Source organism: Barbus barbus (genome assembly GCF_936440315.1).
Source record: "Barbus barbus genome assembly, chromosome: 6".
Classification (NCBI taxonomy): domain Eukaryota; kingdom Metazoa; phylum Chordata; class Actinopteri; order Cypriniformes; family Cyprinidae; genus Barbus; species Barbus barbus.
The window spans coordinates 18,103,198-18,120,379 of record NC_136734.1 but is presented as its reverse complement, the minus strand read 5'-3'; the positions used below and the strand labels follow the sequence as shown (position 1 = coordinate 18,120,379).

General features: G+C 36.0%; 1 protein-coding gene across 1 annotated transcript in view; it reads left to right on the top strand.

The window, feature by feature from the left end:
- Positions 1–17,182, top strand: part of LOC306871117 (retinoic acid receptor RXR-alpha-B-like) — a gene marked incomplete at its 3' end in the record, with an annotated part of 47,791 nt that overhangs the window by 20,394 nt on the left and 10,215 nt on the right. Inside the window, exons 3-5 of the mRNA XM_079418821.1 lie at positions 10,338–10,603; positions 15,939–16,089; positions 16,621–16,800. Of these exons, the coding sequence (XP_079274947.1) occupies positions 10,338–10,603; positions 15,939–16,089; positions 16,621–16,800 (597 nt within the window). The remainder of the gene's footprint in view (positions 1–10,337; positions 10,604–15,938; positions 16,090–16,620; positions 16,801–17,182) is intronic.

Below are 17,182 nucleotides of genomic sequence, written 5' to 3'. Positions count from 1 at the left end.
CAATGAGTCAGAATTATGGATTTAGATTGAATATCCAATCTAATTGTATCATTCTGACTTGTGGATATGGTGCACACATGGTATTGAGAGGAGCGGCTAACGGCACAGAAGCTATTAGTCCTGGAGCTGTATCAGCTTTAATCAGCTCCTGAGGTCTCACTGAGCTCTTTATCTCTCTGCCACAGTCACAATGAAATATTATCTCATTTCTGACATCCCACTGTTAAACTGCACCTATCAGTTTTTTTTAAACTTCAGTCAAAAGGAAGAGATTGAGAAAATGAACATTATCGGCAACACAAATCACTCAAAATAATATCGTTTTTCATTGTGAATTCTTGCTCTTTTTGCTTTGAGAATCTGGGAATAGTTTCTCTTGATCTTTTAACAAGAGCAATGTGACAAAGGTTTATATTGGCCTTTTCACAGGACATTGATGGTCTGTGAGAATGAAATGAAATGCACATGCCTCCCCCCAAAACAGCTTGTTGGGCTCAGATTGGCAAACACACAGTATAAGCTCCAGTTCTCAGGGCACCAGGCCAGGCATCCAGTCCCACCGGTGATTGTGCAATAGTGTGTGTGTGTGTGTGTGTGTGTGTGTGTGCGCGCGTTTGAAACCTAAAAGTGGGGCAGCCTGCAATCTTACTGCAGGGATACACTGAGAGAGAATGACAGGATATCTACTGTCTCAATTTAAAGCAGAAAGAGAAAAAAGAGATCTGTAGAGATGATGGTCTATTGTCAGGCATGGAGGGAGAAGCTTATAATCTACAGCACACTTTATATCAGCAGACATGAATCTTTTATTTGTTGCTGATGGAAGTCATTCATTATACTCAAACCTTAGGCTGTATGTGTGTTTTTTTTATTCTTTTGAGAATAAAATTGAGAGTTAATTAAATTAAATTTCAGTCTTTTAGAGATAAAAGTGTATCGCAAATGTAGTGTAAAATTTTAATTTGTATTTAAATAATTTTGCACACATTATTTTTATTTTAGTATCATTCATATTAATATTTTAGATTTAATTTAATTTTTATATTTTATGTTTTCATTTTAGTTTGTTTTATTCATTTTGTTGTAATTTTTCCATTATTTTTATGTCTATATAGTTTTTAGTTTCTTAAGTTTTACACTTGAAGAAAAAATATTTTTGACAGACTTTTCTGAGAGTGTAGTTATTTTCATATTTCAAGTCAATTAAATGAAAATGAGCAATGTTGTCATGGCATCTGTCTGAAATAAAATAAGTTTTAGGGTTTGCACACAAACACACACACACACACACACACACACACACACACACACACTTTAATTTATTAATTGAATTTATTTACAATTTTAATTGAATTTATTTATTTAAATACATTAATCATGATTGGACATTTTAATAGTATATATATAATAGTATTTATCTAATCTAATTTAATTATTTTATTTAACAAAGCAAAATTTAAATATTCCCAAATATCTATTCTGTTACACGTACCCCAGTTTAAAAATCATCTTATAAAAATCTTTATAAGAAACCATATTTAAAATCAGTCATTCATGAATCAATCATTAAAGCATTGAGTTCAAAGCATGTCAGGTCTGTGATCTATTCAGACACATTGCCACTGTACGTTCACCGAATCAGTTCGACTAATACAGTGCTCTCTCACTGGCCCCTGGACTCTTGCGAGCAGTTCTCTCCATACCGGCAGTTCATATCTGTCCATCTCTGTGCAAACACGTGTAGCCGAGTGTGTCAGATAGCGCTGGCTCAATCTCACAGGTGGCTTATAGAGAGCGAGTTTTCTCCCTGCGCAACAGAGACACTTATCTGATTGTCTCATTCACTCTAGTCTTGTAGTGAAAACTGATAACATTTGAGTTTCAGGGACCAGCTTCCCATGCCCTGAAATCATACAACATTGGAGCTATGCTGTGCCTATAGCCTATGCATTAGCGTGGTTAGCATGAAGCGTGCGTTTCTGCAAATAATATTAAAAAAATGTTTTGTTTAACATGCCAACACCATAAGGACAGCAGATGCTTGGCCTGATATCTGACACAGTCAGCAAGAGCTTTAAACAGGTGCATCACCTTGGGCTCTGCTGCTTATATTAGCTCAACTAAAACAATCTGCTCCGACTTCAAAAATGTACGGCAGCTTCCTGGATCAACATCCTTGGTGGTACTAGGACAGTAATTCTTTCAACCAATCAGATTTCAGGACTTTGGCAGAGTCATGAACACAGTTCCCACACAGTTTGTGCTATGAGCGTTTTTGATGAAATCCAAGAGCTTTCTGACCCTCCATAGACAACAAGGTTACTACCATGTAGGGATGGGCATTTTTGGCAATTTCTTATTTCGATCATCGATAGGTTTCAAAAACGATTAATCGAGTACTCGGGGGGCGAGGCATGGCCGTAATGGAGATAATGAAAATATCTGAAGACTGTTATGAAAATGAATGTTAAAAATATAAATATGACATGAAAACATGTCTATGAAAACATGAACACATGATTAGAACACTGTTAGATTATGATTATGATGCAGCAATGTTATTAAAAAAGAAGCATCTAAAAACAAATGCCTGAGGTGAAGCTGACTTATGCCAATAAACTGAAACCCATTCTATGAAACTTCCTATGATATAAATCGGATAACTTAGATACATAACATAGACGTAACATTACAACTTGTATCTGCACAAAAGGATGCATATGCCAGTGAATTTTAAGTTACGCGTTATAGCGAGAGAGAGAGCTCCCGCCATGATGCGCTTTCAACAGAGCGCTGAATCACGGGCAAGGACAGGGTTTACTATAGATTTCACATCCTGTAAAGTTCTCATTATAATGCTTATGTCATTAGTGTTTATGGCAGATTTGTGCTATATTTGCATCTACATTATCTAGTGAGTCCTAAAATCACCTGCGTGTTTTCGAAGCCGTACGAAGTATGAAAACAATTTTAATTGAAGTATGCCTACTGTTGAACAAATATGATGAAAAAATCACTGCTTCGTTATTATAGGATGAGTATTTAAAAAAAAATGAAACATCTAAAAGCAATACGACCATCTCAAATAACTCATGAAACTAAACACTAGTAATATGCAGCGCATTCAGCATGTTAATGAATGTTAATATCCCAACGCATCCTATATTAGATTAATCAGATATGTATGTAGCTAACCCAGACATCACTATGTGACTTCAAAGCCAAGATTCTCTCTCTTCTCACGTCTATACTTTGAACTGCATGCTGTTGCAAGCTAAACAATCAGAGCTCAGGGTGCGCCCAAAGTTCTGCTATAATCAATCAGAATGTTTTTTCCCCACGATCATCGTTTTCATGATCGATCATCGCTGTCACGGCCTAGTACTCGAGTACTCGATCGCTGTTGCACATCCCTATTCCAAACCTGTATAATTTTATCTGCTCTCATAAAGATACTTTAAAGCTTATTGGGAACCAAACAGTTTTGGTGGCCGTTGACTTCCATTATGTGATGTTTTATTAACAAATTTCGGGAGGAGCACGCGCAGATAATTAACACGGCCAATTCACCATCAGCAATCACTCAGTCTATCCTATCAGCCGAGAGAGAACTTCTATAAATAGACCAAGCCATCTTACCTTCATTCTCTCTACAGTTTCTAGCATCCCACCTCCACCCCAACTCCTCACCATCAGCCTGCTCCTACCCCAGCATGGGGAGGAGCTCGGGGGGAGCGCTCTGGGTCCGGGCTAAATGCCGAGCTCGGACCCCTCTCCCCGGACAGGGGGAGTGCCCCGGGTTCGGGAGTAATTTACAGAGCTCGGAGCCCTCTCCCCGGACAGCACGCCAAATACGCATAAACCTTGACTCTGTTCATTATACGCAAGGGCGAACTCGTGAAATGTAAAAAAAAACTTTAAAAAAACACTAAGATATGTATCAAAATGTCTTATTTCATGTTTAACAGAAGAAAGAAAGTTATACAGGTTTGCAATGACACGAGGGTGAGTAAATGATGACATAATTTTCATTTTTGGGTGGACTATCCCTTTAAGTCATTGAAAAAGTTTTAATTAATCCAGTAGATATTTATATTTACTAACATGTACTTTTAAAAATAACAGTTCATGTACAAAAAAAAAAAAAAAGAATGACATGGGATAACTTAAAAAAAAAAAATATTTTCTTTCTGTAAAGACACTTTTTTATGTCTACACGTTTTGTGGATATCAAAAAGTGAAGTCTCAAGTCAATTGCTTATGAGTCTAATTCAAGTCTACAATGAATTTTTGGACTACCAGACTTAAGTCACCATCTCTGCCAACAAAATTTGTAAAATCTCGGGAATCGCTGTGGGAACTTGGCATCTTTTGAGATGTTGATTAATATTAGTCATTCACATATGAAATTTCTCAGTGATACTGAATCAGATGAAAGCAGTACGATTTATATCAAGCATCCAGTTGAACTTGTTCATGAAACATTTTTAGGCTGACCACTTTGTCATATACATGATGTACTGCCTCTGTCTGTCAGTTCTAGATAAAAGCTTGTTTAAAATGAATTCTCTCTGGAACTGGGATTGAAACATTATGGCGGTCGTTTCAAATGAAAACCCAGAGGGGGAAAGAGGATCATGAATATTTCAGATATCTCAGAGGCTGCCTGTGGTTTATACCACCAGACAAAAAATGCAAATGCTGATGCATAGAGATCATCGGATCATTTTTCATTTTCTTCTCTGAACAGGATGATAAGTGTCGTAAATCGTGGGTCTTGTTTGTCTGTTTTTAATTTCAGAACAAGTCATCACATTTTTGGCATTCGTCATGAAATAATTTGCCTGAAGAATGAATTAAAAAGATTTTGTGTCTCAACTGGGATTAAACCTGTAGAGGAATTCCTGGATGTTCAGTTTCAAAATATTTATCCTGTCTTTGTTCAAGGTTTTCATGAAAAGTGACACCCGGAGATGAATCATATAGATTAGTTACTATGCTTTCTGCTATTCACCAAACTGCTTATTTTGCATTAGTCACCAGCCTGAGCAACTGTACATTTCCTTTCCTGATTATCTGGTGATTTTGAAACGGTCGGATGAATCTTTAGTCCAGACTTGTACATTATGTCACCAAATTGGCGGTGTAATGCATAGTCTGGTATTTTGTCTGCAGCATATGTATGTGTGTGCATATGAATATAGGAAAGCGTATGTGAGCATATGTGTGTGGGAGTGAGAAATGGTGAGAGTGAGCATGTAATTAGTGTTACTGAATGTTGACTAAATGTCCTTCCTAGACCTGATGGCCACACACTGTGTGGTACAAGCCTGTTTTTGAGTAGATCGGTGAAGATCAGTGAAGGAAGACGAAACAGAGAGGAGAAATAAGGTCTTCAGGAAGCATCAGACTAAACACATTAGCGAGGGTTTGATTTAAACACTCTGTGCTGATTGAATGTAAGAAGCCACGAAACCACTCTCTTCCTCTATATTCAAATGACTCTGCAGCACTGCCAAGCACAGAGTGAATTGAAAACAGACTCATCTGGGTTGTTTATGACTGATTCACCATGTTTTTAGCTCTAGAGTCTTGTTTTTTTACCTGTTTAAAGAGATCAGTCCGTAATCATCTTTGGAGCTACCGAGTGTTGACCTCATCAACAATACTGAGTCAATAATTACTCATCACCATGTTTTTTTTTATTAATAGGTCTCATATGTAGGAATATGTATTTAAACAAACCCATAACCTGTAGTATTACATTGGCAGATGATGAGCTGATGATAAAACAGGTGAATAAATCCCATATGGGCTTGCGTTTAAGAAGGCAACAAGATGTCATAGAGAACATAGAGAAATACTCCAGAACAACCATCCATAACTGCATAGCAGCACATTAAAAAACACTCAGTACGCCTTAGCAACAACCTGGAAATAACCAACTACACCCTTCATTGCAGTGGTGAGTATACAAAAAACAAAACAAAAAAAAACCATCAAGAAATAAATAATGCTAAAATACAACCCGAATTCCCGAAATGTTGGGATGTTTTTTTTTTTTTTTTTTTAATAAAATGAAAACTAAAAGACTTTCTAATCACATGAGCCAATATATTATTCACAATAGAACATAGAGCATGCTACACCATGGTAAACATGCCCCCGTCCCAACTATTTTGAGACCTGTAGCAGGAATCAAATTTGAAATGAGCTCATTTTGTGCATAAAATTGTAAAATTTAAACATTTGTTATGTTATCTATGTTCTATTGTGAAATAAATATTGGCACTTGTGATTAGAAAGTCTTTTAGTTTTCATTTTATTCAAATTTTAAAAAACGTCCCAACATTTCCGAGATTCATGTTTTAAAGTAAAAGGTTTTTATGTTGTACATAATAGAATGGTAATTCAAAGTGTTTTACATAAAACTGATTCAAATAGTAATACATATAAAATAATAATAATATGAAGAAAAATAATAAAAGGTTCATATGAAATAAAAATAACAGTGAAGTCAGTAAATACGCAACTAACTGTGATTTTAATCTGGATTTGTAGAATAGATACAAATTAAGGTTAACAAATTCTCACTCTTTCTGTGCTTCAAATTCAGTAGCATTGTGAATTGTGATCTTGTGATTTATGTCCATGCGGTTCAGCAGTGTGTTGTGTTGTGTTGTGATGAAGTCAACGCTCTGCTCTGCCTTCACATCATCCCTCATCCTCTGACTAATCAGGCCCGTGCTCCACTTCTCGCTGCCTCATTAGCGAACTGTAACGATGTTTTGCTCAAATACATTTAGCTTAGGCTGGCGGTATATCCTTATCCCCTAGTCTGTTTATCTCCCACCCTTGATTTACATTTCAGTGAGTAGGTGTTTGTGGTGATTGAGTAAACATTTTGTGTGGCAGTATTTATACAGCGGTCGAGTCAAGATTGTTGTGTTTACGTGATAAGACCAGATCATTTTCTTAATTGACACAGAGAGTCTACTGCTTGTCTATATTAAAATAAAACAGAGCCAAAACTCAGGGTTGAGATAGTAATGACGAGATTGTGTATTCCAAGGGTTTAGCTTTGAAACTGGACATATACTTATCTGTGAGTTTTTCCGAAAATTATTAGTGTGTTTTACAGTCTTTCAAATTTGAATGTAACTAAATGTGTTACTTGCAAATACTTTCGTTGTTTGTTACATTTAATAGCATGTTTCTGAGTGAAAATCATTTCAAAGTAAATCCTATTAAGTTTTTGTAAATCATACTTATGCTGCAGTTCCCAGAGAAAGAATTTGAGCTGCAAATCTTGCTGTCAGCATGTGGTCATCTAAGGGAGAAAACCACAATTTTCTGTTCCTCAGAATAGCACCGATTCTCATTCAGAATTAGTTTTGTGGTGTGTAAGTGTGTGAGCATGTATGCATGTGGGGATCCACTTTGAGCTGTCTAATGATCTTCCTACACACCTTGTTTATGATCTGAAATGTTCTTCCAGTGCTCTGGGAATGTGTGTGTTGGTGTGTGTTGATGTTCTACGTGAATGTACTGTGCATGCCTGTATGTACCTATGCCCACAAGTTGTGTAAATCTGTGGGCTGTTATATGTGTTTATGTGTGTGGTGTGTCATCAGAGATGCATATTGTTGATGGAAACCAGATCAAAATCCATTTAAACTGTCCAGTGAGGGCTCTCAGCCAGATCTTTGAAAGAAAACATGAGTGTGCGTGAGGTTTCCGCTCAGTTTTTTGTACTATTCAACTTGTCCATTCACCACTTTTGAGTCTTCTCATGGACAAATGCTGCTGACAGTCTGCAGGGCTGGTTTGGGTTGGCAGAAAGAATTCCTGGCGTAAATCCAACCTGATGAATATTAAACTTACTGTAGCTTCTCAGATCCTTCAGTGGTTTGGTTTCACATTTTTATGGGCATCGTTAAAGGGATAGTTCAGCCAAAATTCATAATTTACTCACCTTCATGTGTTCCTAAACTGTATGACTTATTTCTTAAGGGAAACACAAAATATGATATATCTCAGTGTTTTTTTTGTCAGTGGTGACTGTTTGGCTACCAACATTCTTTAACAAAATAGCTTCTTTTGTGTAGAAAAGAAAGAGGTTTGGAATGACACGAAGAATGTACATGATGACAGAAATGTCATTTTCAAGTATAAATCTTTTTATACATCTTTTCTAGGAGGATTTTTATATCATGGTAACAGAATAATGCCCTTTGATAATCCAGTGAATTTAATATTTTGCAAATTAAAGATTCTCATTTTCTCCTTTTATTTAGAACATGGTGAATCCAAACCAAAAGATAAGATTATTCAGAACAACTCAAGTCTGTCATAAATGCAAAAAGCTTCATTATTTTACATTTGAGTGGAAAGCAAGAAACGGATTGTACAGACTCTAATATTCAATGTACATGCACATGTTCACATATTCTTGAATTCTGCATTAATACAGCAAGTTTAGTCTTATCTGGGACACATCCCACAGTTTTGTTTTGTTTTTCTCGCATTTTTACATGTCTTCGCCATTCTAACTTGTTAATAACTACAAGCTGATAACAGCACCATATCATCATCATATAGCCCAGCACTATTCAGTCCTATATGCATATTCTATAAAGTTAAACTAACTGTAAACTTGTTTTAAGGTAACATCTATACACAGTAGTTTCCATTTCAGTGGACTTTTCACTAGACTTGTTAGGACATGTTATATTAAAGACCCTGGCTGATTTCAATAGAACAACTTGATTGTGGTCATGATTTTTCAATAGACATGGAAAAAAATCATATTACAGACTTTCTTTTTTCAGAGAAACATGCTGAGTGACTAATGGCCTTCAGAAAGTTTCAGAATAGACAGAGTGAGAAAATAAGCTGGTGTGAGGATAATGTTTCAATATGAAATTTGCTATGACACTTGAACATTGACCTTTTCCTGAGATGTGCTGCTGCATGTATATAAAGATTGATATTGTTTTCATTTCATTCAAGGTCTTGTAGCTGTGGGGGGAAAACAAGGATGAGTAATTAAGCCCTCTGTGTTTTCTCAGCATGTGTTTACTGTCTCTGTAAAGGGAAGGCAAGTTGTGGCTGAAGTCCGCTGTGTTATCAGAGCAAACAGTGTCAAGAAAACAACTGACTGTACTGTATATAAGTACATATGTATAAGCAAACACAGAGACACACACACAAACAGATGTACAAAGAGCATAAAGAGTGTGTAAGAGTCCTCTCATGTAATTAACGTGATTATACTTCATACTTAACTAGTGCTGTCAAACGAAAAATCGCGATTAATCGCATCCAAAATAAGTTTTGTTTACATAATATATGAATGTGTATTGTGTATATTTATTTTGTATATATAAATACACACACATACAGCATATATTTTATACATTTTGAAAATATTTACATGTATATATTCATATTCATATAATTTATATCATATATTAATGTTTAATATATAAACGTAACATATTTTTCTTAAATATATACATGCATGTGTGTGTATTTATATACACATGATAAATATACACAGTACACATACATATATTATGTAAACAAAAACTTTTATTTTGGATGCGATTAATCACGATTCATTTTGAATACACTTAAATACATGATCATTAATGTTTTGGGAAAGAAGTCGCTCACTATGGCTACATTTACTTGATCAAAACTGCAGTAAAAACAGTAATATTGTGAAAAATTATTACAATTTAAAATAACTTTTCTTATGTGTTCACTTCACTGTTTTAGTGTCACATGATCCTTTATAAATCACGGTAATATTCTGTGGCTAGAGAAACATTATTATTATCAGTGATGTACAGCTTAATATTTTTGTGAAAACCTTGAAACCTTTTTTTCGATTTTTTTTTTTAAATAAAAAGTTTGAATGAACAATTTATTTGAAAAGCTTTTTTTCTTTTTTTGGTAATAAAAGTTTTTCTTGTCACACAGTTTGAAAAAAAAAAATAATAATAATTTTTGCTGTTTAGTTTCAATATGTGGTCTTTTTAGACTAGAGTGGAAGTTTGTAGAGCGGAAGAAATGTTTACATTAAACTCTTTTGTTTCTAAAGTTAAAGGTAAATTTGGCAGTTTGTGATGAGAAATTTTCAAATGAACAGGTATACAGGTATTTGTACATTACTCTCACATTCTTAAACTTTTTTCCACATTACACATCCATTCAGCGGTTCTGTAAAAAGACCGAACAAAAACACAATGCCATTGTTTACCTCACAAAGCAAAATATTCCTGAAATTTCCTGTGTAGGTTAACACTTTTGTTCCTTTCGCCGTCCTGCAGACTCCTCTGGTCAGCTCATGTCGTCTCCTCTGAGCTCCTCCACGGGTCACCGAGGCTTTAGTAACCATTCTCTCCACCCGCCCCTGCTCAGCCCGTCCGCCATGAACTCCAGCCCGGGTCAGCTGCACTCGCCCATCAGCACCCTCAGCTCACCCATCAACGGCCTGCCCTCGCCGTTCCCCATCATCAGCTCGCCCATGGGCCACCCCTCCATGAGCGGCCCGTCCTCCAATAGCATGACCTTCAGACCCAGCCTGAGCCCACAGGTAAGACATCACTGCGTTTACTGCGGACTTATTTAACAGCTTCAGCATGAACTGCTGTGGGCAGCAGCACAGACTCCTATTGCAGATTCTTTCAGAGGCTTGCAGCTGATCAATATTTTTTTCTCGGGTGTGCTCGGGCTGAACTTGAACTGAATTTTCCAGCTGAATTGGCTAAACTTGACCTGAACTCTGCTGGAAATTAAAGACCTATTTTACAGAGTCTGATTGCTCAAATGAGTTTGATTGCACGACTATGTGATGCACAAAATCACACAGAGAAACACAAACATTTATTCGAATCATTACCTGCATTATTTAATCAATCAGACAATTTAGTAGGGTTTTGAAAAATTGCTTTTAATGAGTTTTCTTGCTGCAATGAGACATGATCATCTGCTTGTTCATTTTAAATGTAATGGATTTGGCAGTAGTGGCGAAGGCTGTCTGCATTACTCAGAGCTCAAAAATCTCTGCTAAAATTTCTCAGCGGTGAAAAATGCCAGCAATTATAAAGTTTGGACATTCAAGGTCTTTAGAAATGCATAAATAGTTTAATTGCATTTTCCATATGGCGCACACATGCATATACACACTGTTTACCTCATTAATTTGAGCAATCAGAGTTTAGTGATGTTTTGAAAAATCACCTCAAATGAGCTTTTCTCGCACACTGCAGTCTTCTGCTTATTCACAGGAAATCTAATCAATTCAGCATCAGTGCTATTGGCTTTATGATTAGGTTTTATTTAATAACACAGAGTTTAAAAGGCTCTGCTGAAGCAACGTTTCATTGGTGGAAAGTGCAGCTACTTGTAAACTTTTGTGATGTTATTGGATTTCTGTTAAATCCCTCTCAATATGAGCTGGGTTTTATGAGACATCATACAAGAAATATTACAGTTTCCAAGTGATGTAATTCCACTTTTTTATTATTATTGTCTACACTTGGTTTCCAGGCAACTAGCTAGGTTTAATCTGTTTTATTTTATTTATTTATTTACTTTTCAAGGGTACGTCGATAAGAACATTTAAAGTAGGAATTTGTGCTCAAGTATTAGGGACGAACTTTCTTTTGTACAGTTGATGAAATGAAATAATGAATGCACGTGGAATTCTTTCTGATCGTGTTCTTTGTAACATTTAGCTTCGTCAAGAATGAACTTCATGCTGGATTTGAATAATTTTAGAATATACAAGTAAACATAAAGATTATTCAATTTAAATGTTAAATTTTAAATGACTTCTTAAGATTTGAATACCAGCCCCTGTGGTTTTTTACTTTACAGAACTTTTCATACTCTCATTAACTACAGGAAAAAAAAATATAGAAAGTAAATGATTCAGATATTATCTTTTGCATTGCAATACTATCGACGCTTAAAGGTTTGATTTTAGAAGAATTATTCTAATGTTTGAATACGTGTATGTTTTTCTTTTAGCATAAATATTTCCTGTTTTACCTTTTTATAGAATATGTCACATCATATTACATTTTTGGTTGCTGGTCTTTGAGGTTAAATACAAGAAAGTAAATGAAATACCTTTTATAGTAGCCAGTTGTCATTTGATGACAATATTGTGGCAGTGTAAAGTGAGGAACATCAGGGCATGTGTTATAGCAATGATAATATAATTGACTGAACAAATGTTTAGAACACTGAATTTTTTCATTTTTCATTCATTTGAATTACAAATGTAAGAATTAACGTATAACTTTAAATCTGTAGAGATAAGCGAGATGGATTTGAGTCAGACTTTGGCACAGTGAAATCACTGAATGCCTGCCAGAGTCATTGGAGAATCAGAAAAATCATTTAGTGTAACTCAAGTCATATCAAATAACAGCCTTTTCTAAATTAATTTGAAGACTGTGGGGTTTTATCAGACACCAGATGGTATATAAGAACTGAAATCCCTGCAATACAGTTTAAGATAAACCACACGCTATACTCGTTATGAACATGTTATTGTGAAGGGTTTCGTCTGAACATTTTTTTCCTCATATCGTCCTCCCTCGCACTACCAGTAGTAAAGCGTTCAGTCGTTACTGTTGTACCCTGAAATGGAAACAAGTTCCCATTAACAAGTTTGGGTTGGCATAAACACAATGGACTTCATTTTTTCTTCCTCCCACCTAAGTTTCATGTCAGACAGCTTTAATTTGGCTTCTAAATGAAGAAGGGGGAGTTTCACATTAATGGTGTTGCCTTAAGTAATGGTGTATGGGCTTAACGAGAGGCGTCTTGGAGGTGCCCTGGCCCCCATTCATCCTCATTAGCCCCGTCAGAGTGCTTGATCTCTGACCGCATGGTGTTAGACACGGCCCCAGTGTGCCACATGGGCTTTCTACTTTTTATTGGCATGCTAAATAGGTTTAGAAGAGGCCCGGTTGGGGCCTGGTCAGGGCCCAATCGCACGGGAAATGAGCTGGCTTGTTATAAACTGCAGCCTAGCCATGTGGTATGTGTCAGAATTAAACTATTTTAACACCCAGCCAGTTCACTCTATTCATACACACAGACAGATACACAAATGACCAGTTAGCTTCTACTTTTGTCCATGTACTCCAGTCTTCAGTGTCACATGATCCTTCAGAAATCATTCTAATATGCTGATTTATAGCTCAAGAAACATTTTTATTATTATCAGTGTTGAAAACATTGATTTGTATTTTAGTTGAAACTGTGATACATTTTTTTTCAGGATGAGAACATGATAATCAGAACCAAAGCAGATGTTTTTTAGCAGGTACAATCTGTAATGGCGCAGCTCTATGTTGGAAAAGGGGGCGGGGAGCAGCAGATCATTTGCATTTAAACAGACATGCACGAAAACAGCTTATTTCTGCTTCCACTCAAAATAGGCATTTTCAAAATGGTATAATAAATGATCTGTGGGGAGCTGAAACTTCACAGATACATTCTGGGGACAGCTGAGACATATTACATATTGTAAAAAGGGGCATAATAATATGTCTCTTTTAAGACAAATATTCATGCATCATATAAATAAATGTTTGTAGCATGATTCAGAGCACAGATGATATTTTAGGGATGTTTATGGTCAGACTCTAATTTGCAAAGCATCTCATGACTGCAAAGAAGCAACACTATTTCATGGACAGATTTAACAATTCTAAAAGCATGAGATGATCACATGGCACATGTGATCTGTCTTGTAACAGCTCCCGTGGGCTCTACAGTGTAAGACACAATAATAAAACTTATTTTCTCCCTGTTCATTATGTCTGTCTCCACTGTCTGGACATGCTACTTATTTTCATTTGGACGTCATAGATGGTTCTCATGGTTATGAAAATGTCAGTTATTCACTCTTTCCACAGGACTATAAAAGAGAGTGTATTTTCCCAGCCTGATTTGGCATATGTTGTATTAAAAGTTGTGCCACTTCCTAATTATTTCTACCAGAAGCGTCATGGCCACTTTTTTTTTTACATAACAAAAAAGGGAGTTATTATGGAAACGTCAAAGCTGATCTTTTCCATACAAACTTTTCTGTGAAGTTCAGTTCTCTGAAGAAAATAAAAAATAGTCTCCATTTGAAACTATATCATTTACAATATAAAATGTTTTTTTTTTTTTACGTTTTGTCTCGGTTTTTTTTTAACGTTTTTTACTGTTTTGTTTATTGGTCTTGCTTTTCCCCAGCCACCATGTGAGGAATTCCACTGGTTTCACCTCAGTTTAAACATGTTTTTGTTGCACCTCTAATTCCTACATTTACACATTTGACAGATGCTGTTATCCACTGTAATCAGCCCCATAACCTTGGTGTTTCTAGAGCCGTGTTTTACGTTTTAAGCTACTTTTGTGTAGATTTTTCTTATTTTATCTGGCTGGTAGCATTTTTATACATTTTTAGCGATGATTCATGATGACTGATCCTGAAGTGCAGGAATGAGGGGATCTGAGACTCTATTTCAGGGCTTAAAGCTAAGACTGTTAATCTGCTCTCTGTCTATGGTCTAAATCTAGAAGCTACCATCCCATGGCACAGGCACATAGAGAATCCAGGAACATATTGAATTACAGTTTACCCAAAATAGTTGGGGGTATGTATTTGTGTGTACGCTCACGTGCCCCACCAGGATTTGACAAGAGCCCCCTTAAGATATATTATGCCACTGAACAGGACATGTCAAAAGAGCCATGTCTGCTTGCGAAACGAAGCAGACGGCAGCAGGTAGATCTGTTTGTGTGCATGTGTGTCTGCAGGTGCATGTGACTGTAAACCTATGTGCAGGTGTTTGCATTTTGGTATGTATCTGGATTCCTGCCACTCCTTTACTATCACAATTGCGTCGGTAGCTCTTTTGTTTTCAGTATGTATATACATGGCACAGTTTGCAAAGTACTTTGGGCTGAATTTGCATTTAGATTTATTGTATTGTTTTGTTGTAACATTTTTGATTAATTCGTGACTCAAAAGGTAAGCTGTCAGGATCACATTAAACAAATTTAGGTCACATTTATATGTTATGCCTATCTATAGGAGTAAGAATTCAGGATTAAAATGTAATGCTATGTCAGTAGTCTGTATGCAGGACATTGATGTAATTTAGTATCTACGCCAGTACTGACCGCATGTGTTGTAAACCAGAAACATTTATCATGAGTCAGATTTTCTTTGATAGTGCGAACAAAATAACTCTGACACAATTTAAGGTGTGGAGATGCCAGGAGAGGGTTTTTGTTCAAATGAACACAGTTGTCTCTAATTCTCCATGAAGCAAATCGGCATGCTGTCTCTAAATGTTTTGACATTTCAACACTATTGGATATTTGAACTCCTGACTCATACGTCATGCACTTTGCCTTTGTTTTTTGTTTTTGACAAAAACTATAATTATTGTTTTGTTCACTTAGGGTGAATCATTTGTATGTTTTCCTCGCTCCAGGAAGCTGTACAGTTTCATTTATCTGCCTCTCAAGAATTACCAAAGGAAAACATAGCAAACATTCTTTCATCATAATGTTTCCTATAGGTGTGTCTGTCGTGTCTTTCAGAGGTCTGCTCATTTGTCATCACAGTTTTTGTGACTTCTGTTTTGGTTAATTAAGAATAAATGCCATGTGTAACTGACTCTGTTCCAACAGACATGTTAAACTGGAATTATACACTACCATTTCTATTTCAAATAAATGCTGGCCTTTTGTAGTTTCTATTCATCAAAACATCCTGGGAAAGCTCACGAACCACACTTTGAGAACCACTGATCTAAGGGAATGTGTTACTCCCATTTCTAACAGTCCATTAATTCAGTTATTAACTTCATAATGGTTTGATATCCTTTTTTTATTTATTTTATTTTTAGCTCAGTTCACCCATGAATGCAGTCAGTAGTTCAGAGGACATTAAACCCCCTCTGGGTCTGAACGGGGTGATGAAGGTCCCAGCGCAGCCCACAGGCACATCCCTCTCCCTCATTAAACACATCTGTGCCATTTGCGGAGACCGTTCATCAGGTGACACACACACTCATTAACACACATACCTAGATGATTTAAAAAAATAACAATAATACTGTATGTAATTTGTGTATGTTACTACAGAACAAAATAGCTAAATGATCACAATAACCTATGAGCAGCATTATCTTATAATAATAAATAAATAATAGGAATTTATATTTACCATCTACTTACCAAATGAAAAAAGCACATAAAATATTCATTTGATTGAAAATAGTATAGTATTAGTTTATTATATGAGAAGAAAGAGCCCACAGATTGATATAAGAGGAACAACCATATACAGTTTAACAGGCATTATACAATACTGTATAACCACAGAATGCTCAAACTGATTAATCAGAATCAAGTATTCCAGAGAGCTGTTGAACTTGTTAAACTGCAGTCATGAAATTGGACTATATATTCTGCCTTTCAGAGTAGTGTGTGACAAAAACAGATGTGGTGCTGTTGAATTATTGATATTAAATGCCAATTAAAGATAACCCTGCTGGGAAGAATACTAAAGCATGTGTCTGCTGGCAGGTAAACACTACGGGGTGTACAGCTGTGAGGGCTGTAAGGGCTTCTTCAAGAGAACAGTGAGAAAGGATTTGACATACACTTGCCGAGACAACAAGGACTGTCTAATTGACAAACGCCAACGCAACCGCTGCCAGTACTGCCGTTATCAGAAGTGCTTAGCCATGGGAATGAAGAGAGAAGGTGTGTTGTTTCTTTCTTTTAGTGATTGAGCACATTTACACGCACACACCAATACCAAATAATATCGGAATTTGATCATATTTTGATTATTGATCAGTCATTAATTCATTAACATGATCAAACAGAGCAAATATTTCAGTGTTTTGATATTATCCTATTCTGAATATCTAATGTTCATTTTTCTCTGCTTATGTCCAAATTAAAAGTAATCATCAATGCTATGAGACACAGGCAGTTTTGAAAAGTAACACATTTTTGGAGGCGACAGATTCTTTTTAAAGACTTTCAAACAATCAATTCACAGTGCAGATGGTTGAAAGCACTAATGACCTACCATTTGCAGTTCATTGCACTCCTGTGTGCTGTTGTCAAGAAAATGAAG